This window comes from Aptenodytes forsteri, unplaced genomic scaffold (assembly GCF_000699145.1).
Source record: "Aptenodytes forsteri isolate BGI_AS27 unplaced genomic scaffold, ASM69914v1 Scaffold172, whole genome shotgun sequence".
In the NCBI taxonomy this organism is placed as follows: domain Eukaryota; kingdom Metazoa; phylum Chordata; class Aves; order Sphenisciformes; family Spheniscidae; genus Aptenodytes; species Aptenodytes forsteri.
Genome location: NW_008795018.1, coordinates 11,865,117 through 11,888,471, shown reverse-complemented (window position 1 = coordinate 11,888,471; position 23,355 = coordinate 11,865,117). Strand labels below are relative to the sequence as shown.

Genomic DNA, 23,355 nt, shown 5'->3' with positions numbered 1-23,355 from the left:
TCACGGCCAGGACCTCTTGCCCCAACTGGCCACAGGGACATTCCATACCATGTGGCGTCATGCTCAGTACATAAACTGGGGGAAAGCTGGCCGGGAGGGCCGCTGCTTGGGGACTGGCTGTGGTGAGCAATTGCATCGTGCATCACTTGCCTTGTATATTCTTTTATTATTACTACTGTTTTATTTTATTTCAATTATTAAACTGTTCTTGCCTCAACTCACGAGTTTTCTCACTTCTACTCTTCCGATTCTCTCCCCTATCCCACCGGGGGGAGGGGAGAGTGAGCAAGCAGCTGTGTGGTGCTCAGTTGCCGGCTGAGGTTAAACCACGACACAGCTGATGGCAGTGAGGGTCTGCTCTGTGCCCATGGGTTATGCTGAGCACTCTGAAAGCACCAGAGGAAAGCAGAAATACCAGCAAAGAAATATGTAGTAATCATTATCTGTTCTTTTATATATGTAGCCATACATTATCTGAGAAAAAGCCATAAAGATTTGTATCCATACATAATATTTTTGCTTATATCCATCTCCCTAACATTAGAGCACTAGTGATGCCTTTTGTTATTTGAAAGATAATCCATGTAAGCTTCTGTAATGATTAACTGTGTCCTTTCTCTTCTGCGTTGTTGCTGTATTCTTATACACTGAATTATCCTATTTTAAGGAAAATGGTTTACTTGGCCAGTAATGATAAAAGGAGGTGCTGCGAGAAAAAAAGACGCTAACTGCAAAACTGTCATTTCTACCCACTGCATAAACACTAAGGGAACTGAATGAAGGTACAATGTTTAGTTCAGCTGTTATATGTAAATACTTTGGTTATGTAGGAATTTGAATGACGACAGGCACATTGCTTTGCACATGGGAAAAAGGAGGGATTTCCCAGCAGAAGCAATGCCACAGATGAAGTACAGTGCCAAAAGTGGAAAGGCAGAGGTGGGACTGAGACATAGACTGGGATGGATAATGGAAAGATCAGAAAGATGTAACATGAAATGGCAGATGGGAGATCAGTGGAATGATTCAAAAGGTAGAAATACAAGATGAAAGGAGCAGGAAAGAGTAATTTCATTATTTACATTTAAAAAAGAAGCAAAACAAATAACTCTGGTAGTGATCTCAAGAGATTATCTAGTCCGTCTTCCTCCCTAAGGCAGGATGAACCATGATTAAACCAAGTCTGACAGATGCTTGTCTAACCTGTTTGTAAAATCTTCCTGTGTTGTGGATCCTGAAGGCTTTCTCGCTTACTGCTTTCTCAGCCATACTATTAGGCAGATTTTCTATGTGTAATCCATACAGCCTCCTCCACAGTAGACACAGGTGTCAATTTATCCCCCTTCTCTTTGCAGCAGCCTTTATTGGACGTGAAAGCTGTTACCATTTCACCTTTTTCTTCTCTAGATAAAACAACCCCAGATCTTTCCCTGCAACTCATGCTTCTGAGAGTGGTGGTCTTTCTCATGGCTTTCTTCTGATCTTTCTAGGCTAAACTGCTCCAACTGTTAATTAAAAGTATCATGCTAAAACTGAATGCAATACTCTTGCTGAGATCTTACCAGGTAGAAAAGGATTTCTTCACTTGCCTCACAGACAACCCATCATCCCACTGTCACATTTGTCTTATTCACAACACAGCTGATTCATAGTCAGCTTGCGATGCATTAAGGCTATGAGTACTTTAACAAGTAGTGTGTGGCAACAGGAACCAAGATGTTGAGTGAAACAGCTGGTGCTGAGCACATGATGTTCACACTATCCATGTGTCAGAGATTTCCACCTTGGATTAACTTTGGTCTAGAACCACAGCCTGAGTGCCCATTAGCAGCTGCAGTGCATTGGGGTGCACCTAAAGCATGTCTTCTGGCTCAGTTTTCGTGGAAAGGAATCATTTCATATGCTCCAAGAGCTCTCTGTGGTGTAAAGCAAAGCTTGAAAAGTGGTGATCTGCTTCTACATCTGATCAGAACCTGATCAGATGCATCCTGTGACACCCAATCCTTTAATTGGACTGCTCCCGTGCCACTTGCTCCATCCTTGATTTCTGTATTTTCTTCTGACTCAGAGCTGTATTGCGCACTTGTCCCTGTTGAATAGCACCATATTTTTTCAAACTGTAGCTTCAATTTGATTTCTAAGCCTGTCCTCTAATGTGCTTGCAGCCCTTTTCAACTTTGTCAGATTGTCAGCTCTAATAAGCATAGTGTCTATTCTGGCATCTACACCATTTAATGAAATTCTGGAACAGGACTTTTGCCAGGAGAGACCCCCCTGTATATCTGCAGTAAATGTAGTCTTCCATTTTGACAATGATTAACTGAGAGACTGAAAATGTTTCTTTCACTAGTTCTGCAGAACCTTACCTTATATTAGTTTAATCTAGGCTGCAGTTTCCTAGTAAGCTTTTGAAAATCTTCTCTAACATTTACTATACTAAAAACTTCACTCATGTCAAGTTGTATAGCCTGTGTGATTGACAAGGCCTGTTATCCTGTTATAAGAGGAAATGCGGTTGGTTTGGAATGATTTGTTCTTGATTAATCTATGTGCCTATAACCCCTTTCTTTCTTATCTTCTATTTGCTTCCTCTATTTGTTTGAGAATTGTACTTAAATGGATTGGGCCATAATTCTGCATCTCCTCTTTCTTCTTACTTTCAAAGATAGCTGTTATTCTTGCCTTTCCAGTCTTTCAAAACTTTACCTCTTCCGCACAGTTCTTAAGGATAGTTATTAATGGCTGTGGAAATGCTTCAGTTATCCCCTGAGCAATGTGAGGTGAATTCCATCAGCCTCGCTGATCTCAGGTCATTTAATTCACCTGAGCACGGCCTAATCTCTTTCTTCTGTCATCTAGCCGGAATTTTCAGCTCTTTGCTACTGATGTAAACCCTTTTATCACGGTTGACCCTTCTAGTGAAGAAAGAGCAAAATAGGCATTACAGAGTTGGCTTTCTTGGAGTCATTAGCCAATAGCTTTCTCTCAGTTGAGTGGTGGATCAATTCTCTCCTTTATTTTCCTTTAACAGTTTATGTTTTTACAGAAAACTTCTTGTTATTCTAGATGTACCTTACTAATTACATTTCTTTTTGTGCTGTGGCTTTTCAAATCTTATCAACATATTAGTACTCTTCTTCTGTGCTTGTCCATAGATTTTGATTTATGTATGCTATTTGAGTTTGAAGTTTCTGAAGAACTCACAGCTCCAGCCACGTGGCTGTCTTGCTGCAGTCCTTGCTCTGCATTGCAATCTTTATGTCCCTGCTTTTAACGTAGTTTCTTTAAGCAGCTGCCAAATCTTCTGACCTCATTTTCATCTCTAATTGTACTTCTCATGGAACATCACCTTCCCACCTTCAGAATCTAGTATACTCTGCTTATTATTCTGCTAGGTGGTCAAGTCCATTTCTGAGTACTTGATCTCGTCTGGTGGCCTGTGGTGGCTCCCAGCCGTGACAGAACCTCTGTATTTTCCCCTCTATCATTTTCCAAAACCTTCTACTGGGTCTATGTTCTTTTATCTTTTGATTCAGGGCAAATGTTTAGAAGATGAAGCGGGATATAAGGACTATGAGAAGATAAATGGCCAAAGAATTGCCAGGAGTTTGATCCATAGCCATGTAAAAGAAAGGTTTATAAGTAGAGTAAGAGAGTTAATGGCCAGCACAGCTGTGATCCAAGTAGGTTATGGTATTGTCTACTGTAGGAACTAGTCTCAAGATTTAGAACACTGATCCATTTATCACCTTTTTTTTTTCTTTTCTTTTTAAGCTCATTCTAAAAATCATAATTCCGAAGGTGGTCATAAAGATTATATGCAGAACAAATGTCACGAGAGTGTAACTTTAAAAAGTGAAGTATCAAAGGCCCTCTTTCTATGTAAACTAAATTTCTTTACTGAAAGAGTGGTTAAACATTGGAACAGGCTGCCCAGGGAAGTGGTTTAGTCCCCATCCCTGGAGGTATTTAAAAGACGAGTAGATGAGGCACTTAGGGACATGGTTTAGTGGGCATGGTGGTGTTGGGTTGACGGTCGGACTCGATGATCTTAGGGGTCTTTTCCAACCTTAATGATTCTATGATTCTATGATTCTAAATATTTTGACTGCTATTTCCTTGTAAATAACAGCAGGGACTCTTACACTATGCAAATAATAAACAGTGCTAAGCATGAGAATGGCCTCTCTGGAGCAGCTTGCCATTGTTCTAGTACAACATTCTGGAGGCAAATAAAGGTCCTGACATAATACATCTGGCTGATTATATAGCATGCTGGGGGTATATTAATCTGTGTGAGTTCATATACAGTTATACATGAGTCATGACAACAGTATCGACTGCATATTCCAGTGATTCATGTACTAGAATATCAGTACGAACAGTCTGTTTTCTAGGTTCACCTTTCTAGAAAAATCTTGTTTCTCCAGATATCAAAAGGGTTATTTTTCTATAACAATGGGGAGACACTTGGGTTGACACTTTGGAGCTTATTAAATTTAGTCCATTGCACAGCTGAACTCTAATAGTATCCTGCTGCATGAAGAAGTTAATTCTTCCCTCAGGTTTACTAACCTTTGGTGATTAACTCTGCTTGTACAGTAGTGAAACCAGGACATCTGGGATAAGCGGCTTGGGTTCAGACTATGCCCTCCTGTAGACCTCATTTTAAGCTGCTGACATGACTTCTTACAACTCACCTTAACTCCACTGCTCTTTTAACACAGAGGATTTGTCTGTTTCTGTTTTCTTTTTTTCCAAATCTCTCATTGTCATTACAGCAAGGATCAGCTGAACTTTCTCACACAGCATCCACATATATAAGTCCTCAAACCTCCACTAAAGGTCTTTTTCAGCCAAAGCTCTGTATCTCTCTGGTCAGGAACCACCTGAAAACATGCAGTTCCTTACATGGATTCAAGAACTTGTTTACATAGTTTGAACAACAGAGGCAGGGCTGAGCACATTGCAACTCATTCCACCAACAGAGATTCAAAGCATGACTCTTCGAAAACACTTTGAAACCAGATTCCCACATCACTACAGAGAGAAAGCCCAACACGCCGTTGGACTTGACATGATTACATGTCGTAATCCTGCTGGGCAACTGTGTGCTGATCTTCAATTGGCATTTATGGCTGAACTGGTGAAAGTAAACCCTTTGGAGGTGTCCCGTGTCCTGCAGACCTTCCTCATACCTCTTTGAACAGACTAAACAGGGTCAATCAGGTTTGCTTCCCCAGTGCCTCTGTGTACACCTGATCCTTCCCTACCTGATAAACATACACCCTTCTCAGTCATGGGTGGGCTGCACTTGTGGTAACCACGGTGCTTTGACACCATGCTAATGGCATGTACTCATGCTGGTGGCAATGAAGAACAGTGCCTACAACCAATTGGCATTTATGGCTGAACTGGTGAAAGTAAACCCTTTGGAGGTGTCCCGTGTCCTGCAGACCTTCCTCATACCTCTTTGAACAGACTAAACAGGGTCAATCAGGTTTGCTTCCCCAATGCCTCTGTGTACACCTGATCCTTCTCTACCTGATAAACATACACCCTTCTCAGTCATGGGTGGGCTGCACTTGTGGTAACCACGGCTTTGACACCGGGTGGGCTGCACTTGTGGTAACCACGGTGCTTTGACACCATGCTAATGGCATGTACTCATGCTGGTGGCAATGAAGAACAGTGCCTACAACCAAGAGTGTCAAAGGCAGTGGAAGTGGCTGGGTTTTTTCTTTTTTTTTTTTCTTTAATCTTTTTTTTTCATTGTTTCCTTCAAATCCCTGTATACCTGCGGATGGGCATGGTGAACTTCAACCAAATAAGTAAATGAGTACATATTTTTGTTTGGAATTATACTTTTTTCATTGATAATTTTTAGTTTACCATGCTGTCAAGTTCTCCAAAGTTAAACAGTTTCTTTCAGGAACAGAGTTAATTCTCATTATTGTCTTAGTTGTTTATTGCATGTACTGGCGAGTAGAAGTCATCCCCAACTGTTTTTTGGGGTTTTTTTTGTAAATGAGAATCCCGCTTTGTCTTGTCATCTAGGATCAAAAGGTGTATATTAGACAAAAGTGCCCCAATACTCTAAAATTACATATAGTAGCCCATTAAATATAGTAGAAAAAGAGTGTGATTAATACTTCATTTTTTGCATATGTAGTACTGCAGCTTTGGAAGTATCTTTATGAAGTATTTCACACATGCATAATATTCAGTAATCCTGGTGTAGCTTGGAAAACAGGTGAAATGAGATTTAAAAAGTCTCCTCAGAAAGACATGTACGCTACTCTGAGGCAATCTCATTTACTTAAAATTTCATTTTACCATTCCCACAGAGAGAGAAAGAACGCACTCTATAACAAATACTGTTCTTGTAGAACCAAATCTGCCCTAAATTATAAACTGCATTTTCTGTTGCTTGAAAGACCTGAAACTGAAAAGCATGTGGCTAAACTACTCTCCCATGATTAATCCAATACTTAAACACATAAAGAAAATAGCAGAATAGCTCCTAACAAACGTATTGCAACAAATTATTCATGAATTTTCTTTCAAGCAAATGAATATCTGCTGTTCTTCTCAGCAGAAAATCCTGGGCTCCAAGTTTTGACAAAGCTGATAAAAAATAATTGTTTGAGACAATAAATCCTCCTACAGAGGACATCGCGTTTCCCACATCTTCACTTTTTATCAGGAGAACACTAAAGCTGCCTGGAGGCTCTTCAAACAGATGAAGTATAGGCCTAAATAGATGTGCTTAATGTTGTCTAAATCATAGCAAAGTACTGAGAGGGCTGGAAATCTCACCACCTCCAGCTGCTCCCGTAAACATGTAAGACCCAGCTATAACTTGAGTAATTTCCTCAGTCTTTTCAGGGCTGTTGTACTGTTCTGAGGTGTGTAGGTATTAAGCTTTAATCCAGCCTAGTCAACTGCAAGGAGAATGAAAATATTTCATGAAACACCTGAAAGTGAGCAAGGGTGAGAAGGACAGACAGACCTGCCTACAGTGCAGGGGGCACTGGATTTCTCCCAGTTGGCCCAGGACGTGTCCTGAGACCTTGAAAGACACGTTTTCAGATCCACTGCGTGTGGAGAAGCACCTCCTGGATTTCTGCTGAGTCCTTCCCTCACTGTGAAGCTATTCTTCTGAGCATCTTTTATCTGCCATTTAGAGACATTAACAAATAGCTCTGTCTCACAGAGAAATAACACTAAAAATAATGAAGCCTGGCTTCCTAGGGGTTTGTGTTTCTTGGCTGATTACAAGCGCTGATTGAAGCTGTTTCCAATCACAGGAGATGACTCCTGTAACATTTCTTCTTATTAGGTCTTTTAAATGTATATAGTCACAGTATAGTCTTCGATTTTTCAGGACTCTTCTGTGGGCTCTTCAGCTGCCTTTTTTCATGCAACATAAGGAAAAGAGAGCCCTCTCTCCTCCTGGTATATTTGTTTGAAATCATCACTAAAAAAATGATTGAGGAACACACATAAACATACATACACTCACATACCTCTGCATGATCAGAGAAATCTCACTTCCTACAGAAATCAGGCTAAAATAATTGACACCCTAAAAAAATCATGATGTACACACACCCACGTGCATGTCTGTACCACCAAAAGAGAAGGAAACAAGTGAGAAATGGCTCTTCAGTTGTGACCCTATGTCGTTGTGGTCTGTCGAAAGGCATGGAGGACGAGGCAAGGGATGTTATTTGGGATGCTTTTACTGACAGCCCATCAGTAGGATACACCGAGATTGGAATTAGCTGGCATTACACCAGCAACCAACCAAACCCAGACCTTCAGAGCGCTAAAAATGTAAGAGTTCAAGCCACATATTTATTATGAGCTCTAGGAGCGCGTGACAAACCTGGCTCTCTTCCCATTTACACTAATGGAATTGTTGATTGCTTTTGGACCAGGTTGACACAAGTGGGAAGAAAATGAAGCCCAGTTGCTTCATAACACCTGTGATAAAATCAAAGGCGAGGTGGCTGCTGCAGCGCTGTTCTTGGCTGTCTTACGCTCTTAGAAATCTGAGGAGTGAGAGGGAGAGTATGATGAAAGATTTAAGAAAAAGGAGCATGAATATGAAGTTTTCTTGCCAAAACAAATATATGTGGATTTGCAACATGTCTGGAATGGGGCCAAGCAGATTTTACAGAAAGTTTATTAATCTGTGTTCTTGCTTACACAAGCCTATACACTAAAATATGTTTAAAGACACGCAATTTAACAGTGGAAAATTTTATCAGCTCCCTTATTCACTTAATATGAAGTACATTAAAAGTATTTATTTGCTCCTTTTGGTTTCCTTTCTTTCTTTTACATGAACTTGAACATTTTCCTCTCCTACTTGACTGCAGTTGAGTGGCATCTGCAGAGACATGCCTGCCTTCAGGACAAAAAGAACACTGATATTTTCAGAAGTAAAGAAATTATGTTCCTCACAAAAAAAGACACAGTTTTAAATGCTGTTGCATTTTTCAGCAAGGAAAAATTCTTATCAGGCAATCTTTTAAAAACTAGTTCTTTCTCAAGATGAAAGAAATTCCCCTTCTTACTGAGCCAAATGATTTCAGGACTTTTTAAGCAGCAACCTTAAGCTACAGGCTTCGAAAATTAACTGCTAGGAAGCCTCAATTTAAAAATATGCTTTTAAAATTAAAAAAAACCCAGAGATGAGATTAGTAAAAAATTTGCAGAACTGTTCAGGGCAGCATCCTATACTGAGAAATGGAAGGGTCTAGTTTGTTTTTTTTTTTGACCAAAGCTCCCTTTGAGTTCAGCTCAGGTTTTGCAGATGCCCAAGCTGCTGCTGGTAATTCCCTAGCCTGGCAAGCGAGGACGGGTGTGTGCAGCAGCGGGTCATTTCCTTGGCTCCTAGCCCAGGCGGTGGTACACATGAAACCTCTCTGCCAGGGTACTGCCTGTGAGCTACTGCTCTTGGAGCACAGCATTGCCACCAGATTGCTTGCAGTGCAGCACAAGGCAGCCAGCGTTATCCTGTGCCACGGTCCACTGCACAGGGGCATAGGAAACCTTACACAAGGTCTCTTACAAATCTCTGCTGCCTGAGCCCTCTTACGCAGAGGCTGCCAACTTCAGAGAGAAGTCACCCTGGTTTCTGTCTTTTACTTGCTCCTGGTCTCAGTCAAGGCCACTGGGTATCTTTTGTTCCTACCCCTGTGAAATACGTGGGGTCAAGGCAGAAGTTATGCTCTTGGTTCTGCATGTCAAGGCCATGCAATAAGCAAGAAAGGAGCGCGCCAGGCCCTATCTATGCAATTGGAGTGAGGGAAAAGGTGGATATTTGGGAAATGATATGGAGGAGAGACAAATGAAAAGCTTATGTGTTCTTACTAAACTTAGCTGAAGGGGAAAGAAGAGGGTGCCAGGAGGTACGAAACAAAGTGTCATGCTGCTTTTGTAGTTGCCTAATTGGACAAAATAATTCCCTCCTGAAGGGTGACCCTCTCTTGCGGCTCCAGCAAGGAAATGCAATACAAAATGAGGAACTGCGTTTTCTGAATAAACCCATTGTCTTTATTGCATTACCATTTTATGCTATTACAATTATTGCATAATTACCCACTTGTTGTGAGTACTCACAACAAGTTTGTTTACCTAAGCAAGTCATGGGATCTGCATCTCCCAGTGAGGTTTAGACCCAGCCTTGTTGCTGAACCAGGTGATCTGGCTGACATACAAAGCAGCTCAGCCAAGCATGAGAAGAGCGGTGCTGAGCTGGGTAGCCAAACCTGTGCCTCCAGCACACCGCCACCACCAAAGTGAGAGCATTCCTCTGGTAATCCCACCAGGAGAGGGTCACCTCAACAGTTTAGTAAAGTAAAAAAAAATTGCTTGAAACCACCTTTGCAGTTGTGTCTCCAGGGCTTTACTCAGTAGTCATTATGAGGTTGGGAGGCAGCTTTGTCAGTCCCCTAATTAATACTTTTGCTGGCAGCTATTCCCGCTCCTCCTCTGTTTCCAAGAAGCACCGATATAACCAGTGCTTACCCGAGCTGCCACTCGCTGCCCGCCACAGCCCTGCCAGAGCACCCTGCCCAAACCACGGCAGCAGATGGGAGAGAGCTGTCGTTGGCAGCCCAGAAAACGCTCCATGAGGACATCTGAGAGTGCACCCATTTCTCACAGCCCCGTCTATGACATCAAGTAAGGGAATTTACTGACTATTTCATTGGCTGTGCTCTCACTAAGGGGAATACATGTTGGAGAAATTTTGAAAAAGAAGTGTATGTGGGTCTAAACAGTGATGTCAAAAGAGGAAAAAACACCCCAATTTTTTGTTTTAGAGCATGCAGGGACAAAGAACCCCACATCTGAACTGCAATAAGCATCTGTAAAGGTGTCATTCAAACATCCATCCCCACCTTTTCTTCCCAAAACCCAGCTTTCAAAAACCAAAGTCAATATACATTAAAATCTAAATAGAATAAAAATGAAGTCAAAATGCCTAGATCTATAAAATGTCCCACAGAAAATAAAATGTTTAAAATGTTGCAGTTTCACTCTGCTAGCACTGTAACTAAGAACGGAATGGGAGAAACAGTTGGCTCAAATCTTGAAGGTACCAAATAAACAGGTTTTAATAAAAATAGGCTGGGAAGCAGTGAGGGAGGCCTTAAAATATGCAGATGTCCCTGAAAGCCTCAGTTGCTGTCTGTATTTTTGAGGGACTGGGTTTGTAGGGAGGAAAAGGTGGTTCTGAGCACCCAATGCCCACACTAGGCACATTGCTGGGGTTTTTACTTTGGACTAGCTCTGGTCGGGTCCTGTGAGCTTAATTGCCATTAGTGGTGGGATTGTTTTGTTTCACCCAAGAGCAGCCAAGACTGCATGTCCCCAGCCTGCTCTGCGATGTAAAACACGGCATGGTACATGGTGGAGGGCAGCAGAGTCAGTTCCCAAGTGAGCTCCTGTTCTGAAATAAAACACTAATGTAGGCAACACACTTTGTTAATAATTTCTCAACACGAAGCAGACCCCTTATCCTGTTATCATTTCTGCCTGTAAGTAAGACAAGTAATTTAAAAACATGCTATCTGCCTAAAATTGTACAAATATGAAAAGTGCTTAATATGTTTGTATAAGAAAATTCCAATATGGAGGAAGAAAGTACAGGGATGCTTGATTTCTCAATGACTATTGGAATACACTTCATGCTAGTCTAAATCATTGGTATTAACAAATCTAGGAGCTTCAGGAAGGCCACATCTAAAAAAAGAATTTACATCTTCCACTAACTGCATTATTTTATAAAGTCTCAACAATCTTGAAAAAATTGGCCTATAGTCTGAGTGACAGTTTGTGTTGCAGATTTAGAGGGGATATGAAATTTTCCTATATCAAAACTGAAGAACAGTTCTGACAGCTGCAAATGTTCTCTGAACTAATAATGTGAAGCTGGTATAAGACAATATTTAAGAAAAATCCATTTCTTTCTGCAGCATTGAAGCCCCTTGCTTATAAAATATTAAACAGGATTAAAATTGGTATGCTGCTTGAACAGGAAGAGAAAACATGAAATCCACATATGAATCCAGAAGTGAAAAGAATCATTAGTTCCAACTGTTACTAGTGATAACATTATTTGCGGTAAATCAAACACCTTTGGAGTACCTGCACTTGCTACTAAAATTCAAACCAGAATTTTGATTCTGGCTTAGGAAAGAAAATCTGCTTTCTGGCTTCATCATTTAAAACCCACTGACCAATCCTTATTTGCAGAAGCTTCCTCCACTTCTTTAACTATAGCAAACACCTCTGGAAGATTAAATACACTTGTTATCTGCTATGTAAGCTCTTTGAATACCAATTGACTAATCCGAAGTTCTGGTTTGCCCTAACTTTACGAATACAAATCCTTCCCTGTGTCTCAGCGCTTCCTTACATCGGCTCTTAGTGACTAATAGGTTGTATAATGTCAATACAAACCCAGGAGACATGGCTTGGCTTTGTATTTTTTTGTCTAGCAGGGAGAAAGGCTGGGGGAAAATTTTATCAGGAGATTTAAAAATTTAAGTTCAAGCCCACCTAAACTTCTCAGGTTGACAGTTTAGCCATTCTGTTCCCTGTTCCCACCTGCAGAAGTGAGAGAAACCTGTGTCTCATCTGTGTAAAACTCACCTGTGCACTCAACCTGCTGCAGTCCCCCTAGGCAAGCCAGTGCTTTCCCATCCGGTGAGATGCTGTTTGTGCTGGAGCAAGAGAGACCTCAGGAGCTGCAGAGAGGTCCTCTTGCCTGGAGCAGAGTGCAGAAACCCCAACAGCCTCGCTGGCATTTATCATCTAGTGGAAGCCAGGGCGAGCGCACAGGGAAGGGTGAGATGAGGGGATGTTGCAAGCCTTGTCTCTCTGCGTGGTGTGAAAGAACTTCCCGTCAAAGTCTCAGGGAAAGTCCCAGCCCTTGTATTTACAGCTGAGGTGAAGCTGTGGTTACTTTTGTCATGCTGGCACTGACTTGCCCCTTGGCTATCGGCCAGAGCTAAGGTTTGGCTGCATTCCCCCACTCTTGGAAGACTAACCAGAGAACTGCAGAAGCGAAGAATGTTGTAGAAGCACAACAGCAACTATTTGCCTGGAAGGAGAGCTGCTTTTTTTTGTGTCACGGCTCTCCTGTGCCATTCCAGCTGTGGGTAGGTACAGTAAGAATGTCACATCGGGATGAAAGGAATTTGACATGGGGATGGTTGAAAGTACCTGATCTCTGAGATTCTCTAGATATCCTTGGCAACTACAGCGATCCTGTGGAGCCAGAGCCTTCGATAGGTACGTATTGAGAAATGAGTCTTTAAGGGATAAGCCTCTGGGAGGTTGCAATGCTCTTGATGTTACACATCTGTTTGGAATGGGACATAATTCAAAACAGATGCCTTGGGCATCAAGAGATCACCGGACTGGATCATAGTCCCGACAGGAGAAAGGGGCTAAGAGAGTCCCACTAGCACTGAGATTTTATAAGAAGTTTGGAAAATGAATTGAAGGAGACTTAAATAATATTGCACTCTAGATTTTCAAGCAATGTCTGCCACTAAAGAGGAAGAAAGTAAAGGAAAAATATATTTTACATCAGCTTGCCTTTGGGAGACTTACTGGAAACTAACTACGAAAACACACTAAGAAGGAAAAGGCATAGAGAACATAAAACATAGAGGTAATCTCTAAAAAAAAAAAGAAAGGACAAGAAGAAGTTTCATTCAGAACAATCTGTGACTGCACTAGGGCTGAAGAAACTATTTTTGAGAGCTTGAGTTCTAAAGAAGAGATCAGATCATGTTTGAGATTCAGGACAGGAACAGCCCATGTCACTTGTGCACTGTGACAAAGGGCACAAGCCAGTGTGATGCCTGAACCACTGGAAAAGATCCAGGAACTGAAAAAGGTGGTATCACTTTGGAAGAGCTTGGAAGATTCAGTAAGGTGCACATGGCATGGGCAAAGTGAATGACCTGGCTCAGAATGTCTTACAGGAGCAAAGGGCACTGAGGCAGTGGACATGTCTGGGGTTAAACAGTGTAGTATTCATTTTCAGCTGACCCATCAACTAACATGCTGCCAAAAATAGTGTTATTACACTTAAATTAAAACCTACAGGGAGTGGAAAGGAAGACGGTTGACTTGCAGAGCTTAAAATCACAAGGCTAACCCTACAGAAGATATATGAGAAATAAATGTACAAATTCATAATAGATGGAAAAAAGGGGCAAGTGCTATGCCCTTCAGAGCATCAAGGTGATCTAAGCATTTAGATCCTGTGTAAGAACATGAGCAAAAAAGCTGAGAAATAATTTGAAGCCATCTCCCAGTGGATCAATACCTCATGAATATTAAAAAATGCAGGAAAGTGTTGAATTGTCCCACAATTCTCACACCTATGTGAGCCCTTCACATTGTAGGGCCATGCTTTAAGGGGGAGCTGGATACACTCATTGCTCTGGGATGACTGGAGGAACTGACTGAGTAGTTCTTGCAGTTATAGAAAAGATGGATGAAACCCCTTGTTTGTCCATAGATAGACCTGAAGGAACAAAACGGGTCTGTTACACTACTGAGGGGAGATATGGTCAGTGACAAATGCCTCTCTGTCCCCAGTACATCACGGGGCTCCTGGTGGGTGTTCACATTAGGAAAAAGAAAAGAGGAGTTGTTCTGAACTTCCATGAAACCTTTGTGAGCTGCACTGTTTTCTCAGATGTCTTTTTAGGCTGCGTTTGGTACCTGAGGAAAAATGTGATAAATTTTTCATGCCTTTTAGGTTAGTAAGATTTATACAGATGACATTTAGATCTGATGAAAAACACTGCCTCGGAGCAGCCGTGGAAAGAAACTGTGCTTCTGGGCTGAAGCTGGACAAACAACACTGTAAATGCCATGTAACACAAATAATAACATACTTGAAGAAAAGTTAGCACAAAACCCAAGTAAATCACCAGAAAATATTCAGCAATTTGTGTTCTCCAACAATATTTGGGTGCTGAATTCTAAAGAGAAATATGTACCTAATGTAGCTTCTTGAGAGTGCCGTCACGATGATCTTGCATGTAATTATTGAAAAAATTGAGAAAGAGAAGGAATTAATTGGACATTTCAGACCTGAGAGTAAATAATCTGTGGAGGATTTTGGGGCATATGTTGATGTAGTCCTCCTAAACAGTGTGGAAAAAACAAATAATCACAGTAGTTTATGAGTTAACAAAACTTAGGTATACTCAGAGGAAAAAAAAAGATTTAATCTTAGTCATGGAAATAAACAAAACCATACTTTTTTATTTACTGAAGGCCAGCGCTATTTGAAACTGATTATAAATCATAAGGAATTACCAAACAGAGCCTGGCCAATGGTTATTTTTCATTATTTTTCAGTTATGGAGTGTGACTTGCAGCTTCGATATAACCTTGAAATTGCAAGCAGGGTTTCCAGAACATTTGGCAATGGAACCAAATCCAGAGAGATGTTTATACATCACTCTTATTGCAACAATAGTTACTGAGGATGAGATGCTTCAGAAAACAATTTGTATCATGAATGCAAGATTAAATTTAGTCTGAAAACATGAGAGTGGTGAACTTGACACTACTACTGGGAAAGGTCTTCCAAAGCATACGTGTAGATAATTTCAGGATTCAAATGTATGAGGACAAGGCCAGGGACATCTTGTACATGAGTCTCAGCTGAGCAATTGTGTTTAGAAAGAGGATAAGGCATATCCTATGCAGTGTGGCCATGCTGAAGGCTGTATCTAGTGAAAGAGGTTACAGAAAAACAGGAAAAAAACTGACTCATGAAAGGATGTGCTTATTTGCGCTTCCTGTGTGTTTGTGTTCCAAACCATTATTCGCCGTTTCCTGAGGTAGCCTTACTATCTGTTACCATTTGCCCCTGACAAGAAGACTCCAGAAGACTGTAGTGTGTGTCAAATTTATTTTTGTTGACCTAGCATACCTGACAACAGGCAACTGTTCAGCAAACACAAGCTGAAGGAGGGAATTATGCTTTTAAAGAGGTTTTGTCCAGCCCCTCTTGCTCAGTCCAATAAAGCAATGGAAAAAGGAATCAAAATACCATGCAGAAATACAGAGATAGGTGAATTGCACCCGGATGTCCTCTGGGGCCTTGGGAGCTGCTGGTGCTTCACGGGCTGTGCGATGTTGAGGCAGAAAAACCGGCCCCAGCGTGGAATGAGCCCTGGGCCAGGGTGTCAGAGCAGTCTCAGGGGCAGGCAGGGCTGCTCCATCCTTGCCCTTCAGGCAAGGGCACTGGTAATCAGCCTGTTAGTCCTGTCCCTGACGTGGTCCTGCTGCAGCAGCCTGCACCCTGCCGTGATCCTGGCCAGGCTTGGGAGGGGAGCATGGGGCTGCTTCTGGCTGGGTTGCACAGATCCAGGGTTGGTGTCCTGGATGGGGCCTCCTGGCCCTGGAGGAGGAAGGGCAGGGCTGTTGGTCTGCAAACACAGCTGGGTCCAAACCTCCCTCCTCCAGGCCCTGCAGGCACTCTCCCCAGAGCAGGCAGTCTGATGTGGGGAGTGCTGACGTGCTCTTTCCTCCATCACCACCAAGGGCTTTGCTGTGACTGCAACCCTCTACTGTCCCCTCCAGTAATCTGCCTTCGGGAGACTTCTCTGGGCTGCTGGTCTTCTCCCAGGACCTGGGACGGGAAGCAACCAGGACCCCTGCAGCTGCCAAGAGGCAGGAGCTCCTTGCCACCCCTCCTGCATAGCCTCCACCTCCATGTGCAGGTGGCAGCTCCCTGCGGTCCCTCCTCTGGCTCCCCCAGTACTTCTCACAGCTTCTGGCTCCGCTCCTCCTCTCACCTCTCCATTTTTGCCTCGCCCATCCAATGGTCCAGTAAATTACAGGACCTGCTTGCTGACGTCCTCCTGGCTCTGGCCACTCTGTCCAACTCTGCCACCAGAAAGGTGGAGCGCAAGAGATGGCCACTCCTAGATGGCCAACAACCCCAACAGCCCCCAGCAGCGTTCTGGGAGTGGTGTGCTCTGCTCTGTGTCCCTCTCTGGGGTCCTTGTGATACATTTTTGAGCTCTGAACCCTCACACCTCAGCCTTCCCTTTTTTTTCCATTTGTTGTCTCCTATCATCACTTGCCTGTGCTCCTTTTTTTAGGAAAAAAAAAAGAGCAGTGGTGTTACAAAGCTGCATGTTGTTTGTAGGAGGTTGTTTCCCCAGGCTCAGAGATATTGTGGAAGAAGAGATGACAACCTTCTAAAAAAAACCCAGAAGGGAAAGAAAAGAAAAGAGGCACAGAGCCTGTCACTTTGTGCTGCAAAATCTCCATCAGACAGCAAACACACACTGAGACCATGGAGTCCCAGGACACACAACTAGGATTGTTGCCCCTGGGAGAAGCAGTCCTGGTGCCCTAGGGGAGCCAGTATGCCTAGAGGGACACTTCAGGGCACCTCAAAGGCTGATGGAAATTTACTGATAAATGCAATCTCAAGGTTGGTGATAAACATTTGTAACTCTCTGTTATAGCACTGTTTGAAATATGCTTGTTTTTATGTTTTCCTTGGCAGGGAAGGTATAGTCTTGGGATTGTGCCTTAAAGTTTTAGCATCTGAAACAAAAGTTCTGGCTATAGCATTGTAAAGCCTTTCTTTGTTATATGCAGCCTTCACAGATTGGAGGACATAATAAACCAGATCTCATGCTAGGTGCTTATTCTGAGGTCCAAAACTGCAAAGGTATTCAGAACGGAAGTCAACATATCTTTCAGGATTTATACACTAGAGATCACAAAACACCATCAAGCACACTAGTTAACACAAATCTCAGTGATGTCAGAGTAGGATGGATTTCTACCTGAAAACAGGGCACGCAGTAGCATGATTTAAAAATAAGCTTTGTCCTGTATACTCTGCCCCCTATCACGGCATTTCTGCACAAAGCATAGTTTGTTGGGAGTGAAGAATTGGGTTCTTAGTGTTTAGGGGTAGCTGGCTTGACATCAGCTTTCCCAGAACCAGTAAACATATGATTCTTGTACGCTTCACTGTGGGGTTTCCATACAATGGCATCACCACTGACTGGAAACAATTCAGAGTAGCGTCATGCTCCTTTGCCCTGAAGCTATTCTGTGAAACTTGATTAAAAAAAAAAAGTGTTTAGGAGGCAAATTAGATCATATTTCCCTTTCAAATAAAGTCAACAAACTTTCTTGTACTTTGCTTGACGCTATTTCATGTGATCGTTCGCTTTCTTCATGTGCTCAGGCTGAAGCTGTTGACTGCAAATGTTTGCTATCAATTTCTACAGAATGGGAATATCCAGACCGTGACTGAGCATAAACTCTAGAACTTTTGACGGCTTTAGTTTTCTTTCTTGCACAGTGATTTATCTGTAAGACTGTGAGGGAAATGCTGGGCATGTGAGCAGGTGAGCAGCACACGTCACTTGAAGTTGCAGACCAAGATGAACAGCATTTCATAAGGTGCTCAGCAAGTGAAAACACAAGCCAAAAATACACGTACAGAGGTGAGCTGTGGTGTAATCAGATGTTCAAAGCTAGGGAACAGGTGAGTTTTTGGAGGACACAGCCATTTCTAGCTTCTTCCTTCCTATATAAATCACTAACCTCATCCAGCCTGTCCACATAACCAAAACATGCTTCTTTTCTATCATCTGCTGAGAAAGTGAGAAGTGAGGAGAGTGAGAAGAAGGGGAATCATTTTTCTTGTCAGAAGTGAGACTGACACATGGAAGGGCTAGAAGTCAGTAATGACTGAAGCATTTTTCCATTTGCTGGTCCCAGCTTGGCCAAAGCTGTCTTGGATTCCTGCCTATAAAGTTAATATCTGCAAAGGAACTACATTCACATACATATGTGTGAGATGTCTCAGGTTTTCATTGTGTCTCATTAGTCTTCAATGCATATAAGAAGATCAGTAAAGATGATCCTAGAGGGACCTCTTACTTATAATAGTGTCAGTAGGAGATGGGAAAATGCAACTGTATGAGCTGTTCCATTTTTAGTGTTATTTTCTATGTTTTGGCTACCTGCCATTTTGGCTTTTAAGTGGGGATTAAAGGCATTGAAGACACATGCAGCTAAAATATCATGTTTTGTATGCTAAATAAAGGTAATTTTGTTCAGATGGTGTTTGTTGTCTGTTCACAGAGAGGCACTTCCATTTCTGAGATGATAATACCATTCGGTATCAGCCTTCCTTGCTGTTTCAGCAGATAAAGCTACCCTGTGACCAGAGATAGCTCTTGTGCATGCATTTGTGAAAGCTACTCTGGGTTCCTGCTGCATTCAATCTTGTTGCTTCATTTCTAATTAGTCTTTCCTTAAATTACAACAAACATGTGACACTATTGCACACTTAATTTCTGGGAACATACTCTGCTGACAACAGTGCCTACCAGGAGGCCAAAACATCCTCTGACATCTTAGATATAGCTATTGTCTGATGTGGAGCAATTTGCAGGATTTTAACTTCTTAGCGTTTCACAGATAAACTATGATATGATTTTGTGTGAGATGGAGAGTAACTCAAGTATTCTGGGAAGAACATCCTGGTACAGTGAAAAAAAAGAGACTTCAAAACACATTGAAATGTTTCAGTCAATGGCCCAAAGCAAAGCCTAGATTCTGAGCTTCTGACTGATCCTTTCTGGAGTTGGAAGGGTGTATTTTTCCATGGGGTATGGGGAGGTATGAACGTTGCACAAATGTGATGGTGTCATACTGGGAGTGTTTTATTTCTGTAGACTGTCCTCAACAACTGGAGACACCATACTTTGAACTTCACAGGAATGGGTGCCATATTTTAGGTTGTGTGTTCATGTCCAATACAATTTCAAAATGGGGTGAGGAAAAGAAAGGCTAATTTAAGAAATATTTATTTATAGACCGTAATGCCTTTGAGCTGAAATCTGTCTAGGTTACTTTGAATAGATCCTCATGGTCTACAAGCCATGTGTGTCCAATAAGTCATTCCAGTACATCTAGTGCTTTCTCTTAAAAGTTTATTTATGAACATCCCTAAGTCAGGGATGATGATTTTTCCCCTGCTTAGTACTTCTAACTGGACTTGCTTCCATTCCATGAAGCTGAACTTTCATATTTAGGGGAGGTTAACAAGAGGTGTTTGATGTATTCTGGAAAGCTGAATATCTCTTCTGGATGTTTATATACCTGCAAAATGTTATAGATCTTTCAACTGAAAATATTTTTTAAATTTCACTTTTGAAAGAAACATTTTGTCTTTTTCCTACATTTGGGATGCAACCATATTCTGAAATTTAGAATTGCTTGTGAGAGAGAAAATAAGCTTTTGAACTTTTGCCCATAACCATACCAGACTACTGTATCCTATTTATGTAGTGTCTTTACAGCTATCGTCTAGCTATTTAAAAAATGAGCCACAAGAAGAAATATTAACCCTATTAATAACAGCACAGAAAGTGTAGAGAGATCAACCAGTCAATTTGCTGGACCTGGAAAGAATACAAAAGCCCCAAATGCGTTTTGAGCACCTCACTCCAGCAGCTAGGTAATCACACCACTGGCATAGCCCAACTCTTTGCTGAGTTCAATTGCTGACAAAATCACCCCTACTGCCAAAATACTCAAACATATGACCAAGTCACAGCAGCTGAAGGAATTACTACATATCAGTTGAGCCATATTCTCTCTTCATGTCCATGCTCTTCATTTATTCCAATGAATACTACCACATTAATTTGAATCTCTTCCTCTGAGCTCTGCAGGGCCTAAGTCCCCTGTCAAGCTAGCTCTGACTGCATGTGCATGGTATTTGTGTCCTGCTGTAATCCTTCCTGACAACTTGTAAAAATAAATTTTCCAGGCACAGACTTCTTAATAGATATTTCTCAGTATCATCCAGCACAGGAAGAGCTTGAAAAGCATCATTTTTCTTCTAGGCTAGTTAGACATACAGAATATATTTTTGTTTCCCTCCTTTTTTGTTTTCCTTTTGAAAACAGGAACTTCATTATCATGTGAGCAATAGCCAGCAGACACAGACAGAAATAAAAGTTAACATTTACCCTAGGAGAAATTGTTTTGATATCTTTGTAGTTATGCTACCTTAAGAAGGGTAGAACTTCTTGTCCAGTGATACATTTATGATATTACAATTAAACACAGAAAAAGGATTTGTACTGCATTATGACAGAGAGCAATAAGAAGGGGACATGAAGATGAATAGGCTACTTAAGTGAGTAAATGACTTCCAGTGCCAGCCTGGCAATGACAGAAAGGACTTGAAAGTCTGTAGTGTTATCAGGTCTCTGAGACTCCTCAGTAGTTTTATTCAGGGCTTTTGAGTGCTTATGATATCACTGGCTGTCATTGCTATGCTTGGCCATCAAGCAGTAGACAGAAGAGGAAGTCATTTGAACAATGCAAGGTGCTGGTTTCACTGGGTAAGATAGTTGTCTGGATGACTACTCTCATTTACTTAGCAGGACTTGAGCAGTGTGGCTCAGATTAATGAAAGGAAGGTCATAAATCAGTTCTTTAAGGAAACCAGATTGCACTTGCCAATGCTATGTGGAGAGTGGGTTGTGTACACAGCAGCTTTAGCCAATGCTAATGCTGTCACCTGGAGAGCAAGTGCAAAGCTAGGATTGATCCAAGGGTGAGCAGACCCAGGTAAGTATCCCACCATCTCTCTCCTCTCTCAAAGCCCAGAGCTAGGACCTAGGCTGGCTGAAAGGCTGGTGCTCAGCTGTCTTCATCTGGATTGAGAACATGAAGCCCTCTGACCTGTCTTCAGTTTTTTGTAGAGAGAGAGTAATAACACCTAACCCACTGGAAAAGATGAGTTTGAGTTCTTCAGAAATGATTGTAAGCTGTTATTAAATGACACAATTCTTCTAAAAGGTCTTGCTTTTGATCTTGGCAGAACAACAAATGTTCTGTGCTCAAAGTCTCTTCCCTTCACACTTTCCTCTTACTGACCTCACAGCACTGACCATGCTCTCTCTGCTCCTCTTCTCTTTCTTCTAGCTTCTGTGTTTGTTCTTTCAACTTTTTTTAAAAGTATGCTTATTTCTAGCAGCGAGCTTTTCTCTGGTTTCTTTCTTGGATGGTATCCCAGCCACATTAATATTATTTTTTGTGAAGGTAGTGTTTACAGCTAACTCAATGAAGAGAGAATGAGAGGACTCCCAGAAAAAGTAAAGATGCAGACTTTTAGGTTTCACAAGTAGTTCTTCACAGGCAGGTGTGCTCTGAAAATATGCTGACAGCAGCCCTAAGAGACTGCATATGAAAAAGAGGACAATTTCTACCCAATTCTATTGGGCCTTCTGTCCTCCATCCCCCCAATCCACTTTGTTATTTAGAAAAATCAAAAAGCAAACAGACAGAAGGTTCAGGTAGACTGTATCAGATGCTAGTAATGGAACTGGAAACACCGGCATTTATTACAGTAAAGCTATTGTCGTCTTGACCATTCTCATCTACATCCTGTTATTTTTGTGAGAAGTTATTTAAATGTGTGCATATACCTCAGAGGAGTACTCTGTGTTTTGCATTTTTTTTAAGAATGTCAGGAAGCTACAATAAATATCTCCATGAAATTTGCTTAATAAGAATTTTCAGAAACATTTGTCATATTTCTGCTAGCAAAGTCAACTGAAAGACTAATTTTAGCAATGTGAAAAGCTGCTTCTATTGTGACAAAAATTATGGCCTAAGGGACAGAGCCACCCCCTCTAGAAATTAATACTTACAAAACCACATTTCCATCAACAATCTGATGGCAATGCCATAGGAAGCTACTAATGGGAAAACAGAGCTGTCAGAATAAAAAGTGTTCATCTTCTGTAAAAAAAGGAGGCTTTATTTATTCTTCCAAGCAATAGGCACAACTGAACCATCTCTCTTGAAATCACTGTCTTCTGTAGATAATATGCTTGGTTTAGTACTAACTCATACTTCAACTTCTGTCTCATGCACTTGGTATTTTTTGTCATCATGTAGATGATATGCTCCTGGGAATAACAACTTTCTTAATGTGTTTTTGTGTTGCATCCACAATTACAACTAAGCTTCATGGGTACAAAATACACCAAACAAAACACACCATGCAATTTATGTGGGCTAAAAAAACAAACCTTACATATCAATCCAAGAATTAGCAGTCTAATCAAAGAGTTATTATTAGTCCCATTTTGATAAAGCCAACACTCCAAATTTTCTGATTATTATAGCTCACTCCCAGTCATGATGCAATTGAAACTTGTACATACCAATTTGCTCATCTCTACCCCTTTCTCTGGTGTTATGCTTACCCTTCTGTCAGTCCTCAAGAAGTAAGGGAGAGGGTTATGGTGAGTAGTTAGTGTACCAAGTTCTTCACTGGAAGTAGTATGGTGTTGCTGAGGATTTCTTTCACCTTACTCCAGGATCTGCTTGGGGCTATTTTTATATGTTTCTTAGCACGTACTGCACGTTCCTCTTTCTTCATTGGTCCACAATTCCACTTTATATCTAAATATACTATATATAGTATGTTTTAATTACGTATGTTGAATATTTGTTCTTTGTTCCCTTTGTTATCTCTAAAGCCAGTTTTACTGGCCTCCCAAGGGCTTAATGACCAGTAATTGATCACTATGCTGAAAGACAGGGACGGCGAGCAGGATAAACCTGCCATAATCCAAGAGGAAGCAGTTAACGACCTGATACGCCACCTGGATGCTCACAAGTCTATGGGGCCAGATGGGATCCACCCGAGAGTGCTGAGGGAGCTGGCGGAGGAGCTCACCAAGTCACTCTCCATCATTTATCAGCAGTCCTGGTTAACGGGGGAGGTCC

General features: G+C 41.6%; 1 protein-coding gene across 1 annotated transcript in view; it reads right to left on the bottom strand.

Moving 5' to 3' along the window:
* STEAP4 (STEAP4 metalloreductase) overlaps window positions 1-12,326 on the bottom strand; it is a 20,420-nt gene extending 8,094 nt beyond the window's left edge. The window contains 2 exon segments of the mRNA XM_009275684.1: window positions 12,172-12,257; window positions 12,260-12,326. Coding sequence (XP_009273959.1) covers window positions 12,172-12,257; window positions 12,260-12,326 — 153 coding nt within the window.
* Window positions 12,327-23,355: the final 11,029 nt, after the last annotated feature.